The 8,169-nt window shown below is 46.0% G+C and overlaps 1 protein-coding gene across 1 annotated transcript; it reads left to right on the top strand.

Annotated features, from left to right (window-relative positions):
* Nucleotides 1-2,323: 2,323 nt before the first annotated feature.
* Nucleotides 2,324-6,879, top strand: LOC143132386 (CCAAT/enhancer-binding protein gamma-like). The gene is made up of 3 exons (XM_076291865.1): nt 2,324-2,471; nt 4,473-4,759; nt 5,339-6,879. Exons 2-3 carry the CDS (start codon nt 4,649-4,651, stop codon nt 5,762-5,764), a joined length of 537 nt encoding a protein of 178 aa, XP_076147980.1. The 5' UTR covers nt 2,324-2,471; nt 4,473-4,648; the 3' UTR covers nt 5,765-6,879.
* Nucleotides 6,880-8,169: the final 1,290 nt, after the last annotated feature.

Here is an 8,169-nt window from a genome sequence, read left to right as displayed (position 1 = left end):
AAGTTAGTTAGTTAATTGATGTGATGAGAGCCTGAACCACTTTCAATTTGCCAATATTTAAGTCAAGCAAAATATACATGAAGACAGAGATGTTTTATTATTAGCCTACATACAGAAATATGTGTCTGGATGTTCTGTGTCTGGACATATCTGAACGATATAGCCTATTTAAAGAAAAGACAAGGCGTACAGGCAAACATTCGCCAGGTTTATATTTTAGAGAAACAAGCTTTCATCACTTGCATGGCCAGATTCAACCCCGATCAACTTCAGCGCTGGTAATGGACTCTGAAATGTTATTTAGAGCTTTGCGCATTGGCCTAGGACAAATTAAACGCGCAAGCACTGTCAAGTAAGCCTGTAATTATTCATTATCAAGAAAATAGAGAAGGGAAGAGCGCAATGAGCGTGCGTCTGTTTCACGCGTGCCTTTTCCAGACACTGAATTAGAGAGATGGTTAGGATTAATCAGACGAGTTTGTACAGAAAAATGGAATAGACAAATGCTGCTGCTGGTAGTTTTGGCGAGGACGTGGAATTCAGAATTCATTGGACACTTGTAATCTTGGTGTGGTCGAATATGCGCATATTTATTTGTCCATGACCTGCGTCAAGAGATAGCCACAATACGCACAATTCCAAGCGGAGCGATTATTTCGATATTTTTGACAACATGTTGGGAATGTTTCATATTCTCTGGAAACGAGTCTACGTGAGATGTCAGCGTAGTCTGTCTGAACCTGTGACCCCGTATGTAGTCGTGATTCGGGCGCTCTTGTAGCGGAGCTGCTTGCGATAACTCCCTCGAGCTTGGATAAGGACTTCCTTGTCATGCACGACTCGAGGAACAGAGGGCGCGCAGGAGAGAACACTCCCGAGCCCTCTGCTGTCAGGTGGGGGGTTGTGTCACTGTGTGAGAGGTTTCTGGAATCATCACAGATTTCGAGAAAGATAGACTTTGCCTCCATAACACTGTGCATTTTGTGCATACCTGCAGCTAACCTTATCCAGTCGTACAGGCGTGGTGGCCCCTATCTCACTTACATTAACATGTATCAATTTGGCAGGTCGCTTTCATCCGAGCGACTTAGGGCTGAGCTACACCAGGCGCGTAACTGAAGCGTTCCGTACGCGTGGCGTCTCCTGCAACAATTAGCTTCCATTATAATAAATGGAAGTAGCTACACCAGACGTGACAGTGGGGCGTACGTTCGAAAAAAATAGACCATTCATCTAAAATAGATTTTACGCGTCGCGAACGGAACGCTTCAGTTATGCGCCTGGTGTAGCTCATACCTTACAGCAATAGAATAACATCCATACCTTTCATGTTCCACAAACATATATTAGTCCAATGTCTGCTAGATTCATCACCATCATTTACACGCCAGTCTTAAATGTTTTTAATGTGCTCCTATCTATTTCTCCGTATTCCCTATATTGAAAACTTTAATGGGTTTTTAGACTTCCATGTCCAAATAAGTAAGTGTAAAAGACAGAAGAAGAAAAAACGCGCCTAGAATGTATGTGTATGTTTTCTGTTTTCTTCCTGGTATATATGTTAAATATATTTCTATTTCTATATACTATTGTAGGCCTAGGCTAAGTTATGTGTACGGGCGGTGGTAGTGTTTTTACATCTTACATGCATATTTGTAAAAGTGGGTTCGACTCCAGGCCACCACTGTCGTGCCTTTGAGCAAAGCACAACCCCCAGTAGCCTAGGCTACTCCAGGGACATTGGCCTCTGCAATTGGATATGTCGCTTAAAGCGTCATCTAAATACATGCTTTAATGCATAAATAATAAATAATAACTAATTACATCTAATAACCAACCGTGAAGGAAACTTGATATGTTATAGTAAGATTTAAATATGATTTTGGCATTATCTCATTCCAGCCATGTAGGCCTATGATTCATAGTCATTAACTTGAAGCCATTTTACATTTTTCAGCTGAGAAATGTTGAAGCAGAATCTGACAGAACGTGTTTCAATTCTGCATCTTGCGCTTTGTTGTTACACTCGGGGTAAAGTGTTGTTATTAAAGTACGTGTTTCAATTCTGCATCTTGCGCTTTGTTGTTACACTCGGGGGTAAAGTGTTGTTATTAAAGAACGTCGTTTCTTTGTATCTATGAAAAAGTCTCTGTTGCTATGATTGTCCCAATGACTGAAGATTTTCTTACATAAACACTTGAAACTAAAAGGTTGCTTTGCAATTGGTTAGACGTCATGTCAATCAGCCTGTGTATTGCATCATGTCTTCACAGTGGGCCCTCTCATTGGCTGAGTTGTCAGATGTCCCTACAAGGAAAAACGATTTCGCAATACTTCTCAAGCGGCTCCCAATGAACTAGCTAAACAATAACAGACTTCAGTGAACTAGCTACTTCTATTGACAACAGCTCTGGATTTTGGTGTACCTCGGCCACTCGATGGACGATTGAGAAGACCTTAACATCCTGAAGGTAATTTGTGTTGAGTTGTAGAGTTTCTGACCGTTTTCACCGAATGTAACGTTGCCTGTCAGAAAAGTGTAAAAGTCAGCTAGCAACACCGAGCTAAAGACGGTGAACTTTATGCGGTTTTACTGTTGTCGTTTTTTCATTACCGTGTCAACTAATTCTTCCATACAAGTATGTCATCTCGTCATGTCTAAAAATTTTATGTTAAAACCTGGAGGAGATTGACAAAACCAATATCGGTTGAATCAAGTTCCATTGTGTGAAACAGTGAGATGGATGGGACTAGTTGACGTGGACTGTGCTCTCCCATTATCTTGCTAACAGATTAGCTCACTAGCTAGGTGTTTTGCAATCACGCAACCCCAGCAGCCTCAAAGCGACAGAACTGTGTCTGTCAAAGCGACGCACCAAATAACTGTGAATAGTCACAGTATTGACATTTGTGTCATATCAATGGGATGGGTGTACTGGGTGATGTCGAATGGCGGAGAAGACTACTGGCAACCTCTAACAGTTAGTTGGAGTGGCTGTTTATGTTAGCATGGTGTCGTATCAGCTAACGTTAGCTAGCGGTATTCCCCGTCTGTAGGTGGTAAGCGCTGTAGTAGCCTATCATAAACAGTATCTTTGTCTGCTAATGGTTCCATAAAATAACCCGCGCGACATGTAATCATTTCAGATTGGTCACAATGGAAGTGAGTGGCTTTCTAACGCTCTGTGTGTTAGGGAAGCGATGGTTTGCTTGGAAGCTGCGACTGACTCCGGAGTTTCCCTTCTCCAAGGCACAAAGGCAGGGGCGGGCGGGGGAGCGGGCTGCGATGATGCAACCTCTGGCAACTCCGGGCTAGCCCATGATGGGCGGTATTATAGCTACATATTTTAAACGCCATATACGAATATTGTAATAATATCCCAGTTGTTGACCGCTACATCTCAGCTTTCAGTTGGTTAGGTTTTTAATTAGACAATTAACGTTGTCTCATGTCGTGGCGCTAAAACCATGCGTGTTATAAACAATACTTTTATTATGTCAGCCATACCAAGGAGGGCAGTGTGTTGCACTTACACAAAGAAAGCGTGCAAACGACAAAACCCATTAGTCAGTGGCATGCATAATTCAATTCTAGAGAGAGAGATGTCAGGTGCTGGTGGTGTTCTAGTGCTGGTTCCCGTTACACATCTAGACCCGTTCCACATCTGACTACTCCGGTGTGTGTGTGTGTGTGTGTAACCCATCCCACTGCCAGGATTTTGTGTAGTCAGCAATATTGTTTGTGTGTGTGTCTGTCACCACAGGCGTACCTGCTTTCCTTTGATGTTCTACACATCCTCCTGTTAGACTGTTCTTTTTTCCCGTGCTTCTGTCTTTTCTCCATCTCACACACACACACACACACACACACACATACTTTATTGTTCCTGTTGCCATGGGAATCCTCCTGAGGGACTGGGTGTGCTGAGGCTTTAGACCATACATGTGTGTGTGTGCGCGCGTGTGTGTGTGTGTGCGCGCGTGTGCGTGCGCGTGTGGAGGGACGCGAGGTTAGTAATTGGGACTGTAAGAATACCCAGTAGACTGTATTAATTAACCTGGCTCTTGTTAGGTGTGAGTCCCATTGTTATTAGGTGTGTATGAATACAGATGTGGTGTAGCTCAGGAGGTAGTTAGGCCTGCCCCCTGTGGACAGGTGGAGTCTTTCACTCTCAATGGCCTTAACGATATTGGTAGTTTGACAGTATACTCACACACTCAACGCCCTTAGCGATATTGGTAGTTTAACGGTACACTCACACGCTATTAGTGCCATTGGTGTTTGTGTGTGTTTTGTAATGCTGTTAGCATTGCCATTTGCTGTAGTGTGTTTTGTAATGCTGTTAGCATTGCCATTTGCTGTAGTGTGTTTTGTAATGCTGTTAGCATTGCCATTTGCTGTAGTGTGTTTTATAATGCTGTTAGCATTGCCATTTGCTGTAGTGTTTTTGTGCCTCCTGTCCACCTTGCAGGTTGTGTGCAACTGGAGTGCAGTGGAGCCCCCAAACCACACCCACACCTGGACGTCCTGAGCGGAGTACTGACCTCGTGAACCTGTCCGCAGTGACCGCCGCAGCGCTGACTCCAGCAGAGGGCGCCAGATAGCCAGAGCGCACGTGAGAGCCACGGTCGGTCGGACCCCTTTTAGATGAGCATGCCGTCACAGCAGAAGCCAATGACGGACCAGAACGGCGTCAGTGTAATCCAGAGCCAGACGCTCGCCAGCGCCACCCTCCCCACTGGAGGGGGACTGCAACAGGTAGGCCTACACACAAGTCTCTCACCAGCAAACACACAGGAATGCATACTCAAGATGTTTTTTAATACTTCAAAATAATATTTGATTGATGAACCATTCATTTTTCTTCAGCCATAAGTTTGTAGATTTGAATAAAATCTGTTTTGGTTCATACTGTGCTCTGAGTTTGATGCTGGGCTGGTAGGTGCCCTATTTCCGCCCACTCACTCAGCACATCAATGGTTAGACTGAGCATTTTTGTCACAAAATCAAAATTTCACTGGAGCTCCAAGCGGTTTTGTACACATAGCCTTACAACACTCTTTACAGCTCTTCGAGTCACTGTACAATGTCATTTTTGGTGCAGAGATTTTTTTATTTTTTTTAGGAATCCGCAGTCTTGATTTGTACAGAAATGAATATTAAGTGACACATACACGTAAAAGGGTGAAAATAGGTAACTTTCCGATAACTTTCTGCAGACTGGCATACCTGCACACACGCACACACACACGCATTACTCTACTCACACTGTTATTGTGTTGCGAATGTGTTGGGATAAGATGGAGCCCTAATTGTGTGTGTGTGTGTGTGTTTCAGGTGCCCCAGCTGGTCCCTGTGAGCTCTGGAGGGGGGGGCAAGGCGGCCCCCCCTAGCCGTCTGAAGAAGGGTGCGTCATCGGACAAGGAGAGCGACGAGTACCGGCAGCGGCGCGAGCGCAACAACCTGGCGGTCAAGAAGAGCCGCATGCGCAGCAAGCAGAAGGCGGCCGACACGCAGCAGCGCGTCAACGAGCTCAAGGAGGAGAACGAGCGCCTGGAGGCCAAGATCAAGCTGCTCAGCAAGGAACTGAGCGTGCTCAAAGACCTCTTCCTGGAGCACGCGCACAACCTGGCCGACAACGCGCCCCCCAGCGCCGCCAGCGCCACCCCCGGCGAGCCCTGCGCCCCCCCACACAACAACAACAACAATAACAACAACAACAACAACAACAAGGGCGGCAGCAGCGGCGGGGTGGGACAGTGATGACCGAGACTCTCCTCTCCTCACACCGAGGGGCACCACACTGCATGCTCTTCCTCTTCTCCTTCTTTTTCCTTTTCTTCATCCTGTCTTTCTGTTGGCTGCCCTCTCCTCTCTGTTCTGTCCTGTCCGGTCCATCATATGTTCTCTGTGTCCAGTCAGGTTGGCCTCATCTGCTTCCCTAAACCAGGAATGGAGAATTGACCTCTATTGCTCTTCATCGTGAGTGTGTGTGTGTGTGTGTGTGTGTGTGTGTGTGTGTGTATCTGTTTTTTGTGTGTATCTGTTTTTTGTGTGTGTGCGCGCTCTGGTGTGTCATGAGGTCACAGCACCGGTTGTTTGGCTTCTGATGACTTCTGACGTTTCAGCTCAGCAGTGATGACCCATCAGAGCCCCTTGCTAGACACACACACACACACACACACACACCATGAAACGGTTGAGGTTGTCTTAAAGACTCCTTTCATGTCATTGCGAGAAGGGGAAATGGATGGGATTTGTCTGAACAGGGTTGGGTGGAATACACACACACACACACGTATGCACGCACACACACACCCACACACGCACACAGGTGTGTTTTCTATTTTGTCTTGTGCTGTTTCTGAACGGGATCTTGACCTCAGGCTGCCCTCAGCCTCACCACACGGCCTTGTCTGCACAGTTTCCACGAGGTTCCCCCACCCCCGCCTCCACCCCCACCCCCACCACCTCCACCTCTCACACTGGTCCACCGCTGCGCCCGCTGGGCTCCACAGCTGGCAGGGGCCTGCGCCACGACGCTCCGCTCCGCCCGAATGTTGCACTACACGATTGGGGGACGAAGACATTCGGACATTTGGACTCCTGAACGAACGACTTCAGCTGAAATTTTATTTGGCTCGATTGTAAAGCAGAGAAGAAAAAAAACAAACTTTGAAACGTTTTTAAGAGAAGAAGAGAAGAAAACGGCTCCACTAATTTCCAGGTGAATGTTGGATGAATATTTGATTGACGTTTTTGCTGAGTTGTCGATGTTGCTGTGCAGCATTCTTCTTGTGACTAGGGTCTCCTAGCTTTTTATAAGAGTTTTATGGGGGTATTGTGAAATTGTAAATTAAAATTGAATACAAACCTCATGCTTGAGCACCTGGTCCTTATTCTCTCTCTGCTCACTTGTACACAACACCTGCAGAGCAGCTCAAAGATGAGGCTGGGTGGCGTCGCCTGCTCTTTTCCTTTGCTACACACAGTTATTGATTAAGTACATCAGGAGTTCCCAATTATTGGTGATTACAGTATATATGTATAGTAATAGTTAAATAATTGATTTTATTTAACTCGAGTGCATTGTGTCGGCTTTAGCACTTATTTATTTCATAACTTGTTTAGAGGAAATTACCCTTTTTTCCCACACACATACCGGTACACTCATAAAGGTCATAAACCTGAGTTACTAGCCACTTTATAACCCTTAACCCTGGAACAGCTCACCCAGTCATGAGTCAGAATGTCCGCACGTCATCAAGGACACTGTTCCAGGTGCGGCTCAAGGTCACCAAGCAATTCAAGGTCACCTGGCAATGCCAGGCACCACGTGAGGTGTCTGATGATGTGATGACAATAAACTGGTGAATAGTAAATGTCTGGGCCAAAGACTCTTCCTCTGTGTGACCAGTTTCCTGCAGGAACTGCGTTTCAGTTGAGGACAGGTAAGGACAGAGTTTTCTTCAGCATGACTTCTTGTTTCCTGTCTTGAGCTGTGCCTCATCTGCGGACAGGAGACAGTTGTCTTCAGTGTGACTGTCTGTTTCCTGTCTGTTTCACCTGAGGACAGGTAAGGACAGTCTTCTTCAGGGCGACTTCCAGCTCCTGTTGCCTAATACCTGTGAGCTATTCTAGTTCCACAGGTTAGTGTGCACATGAGGTGTGTGTGTGTGTTATGTGCTGCTTGGTGAAGTATCACAGGAACACATCCTGCTAACACATTCCTGTTGATCAGTAACTGACAGCCAGCCGGGGGCTCCCCACCATGGAGGTATTATATATAACTGGAGAGAGTGACTAAGTCCCGCCCTCCATACAAATGAATGGTGGAGGCTAGGCTAGTAAATCCGGGCAATTCATAGTCAACGCCATCTTGAACACTGGGGTTCGGATCCAGCGCCAGTCGACTCTGACCATGCGCCAGTTACAAAGCTGGAAATGACGCATGGACCAACGTCGATTTTTATTGGATATTCTGTAAAAAGAGTGTCATCCTCCAGTAAGAGGGTGGCGATAATGCACATAAAGTCCTTGCCTCATAACAAGAAGAAGAAAAAGTTGCTCGGGAACGCGCATGGAGTCCGAGTGGAGTCGCCCTGAAGCGCAACTTAATTTCATTGGATAACACAGCGGCTCTAACTAGGAGCGGTCTGCTTGCTGTC

The sequence above is a fragment of the Alosa pseudoharengus genome, unplaced genomic scaffold, assembly GCF_046254945.1.
Source record: "Alosa pseudoharengus isolate Yale_2024_CS ecotype anadromous, Long Island Sound unplaced genomic scaffold, YU_APseudo_1.1 YU_APseudo_1.1_scf_19, whole genome shotgun sequence".
Classification (NCBI taxonomy): Eukaryota; Metazoa; Chordata; class Actinopteri; order Clupeiformes; family Clupeidae; genus Alosa; species Alosa pseudoharengus.
This window is presented reverse-complemented; position numbering and strand designations above follow the sequence as displayed.

Excerpts from the sequence above, each read along its gene's own strand:
- LOC143132386 (XM_076291865.1), top strand. The coding sequence starts at position 4,649 with ATGAGCATGCCGTCACAGCAGAAGCCAATGACGGACCAGAACGGCGTC. Across the intron at positions 4,760-5,338 it reads CTGGAGGGGGACTGCAACAG|GTGCCCCAGCTGGTCCCTGT; the intron begins GTAGGCCTACAC and ends TGTGTGTTTCAG.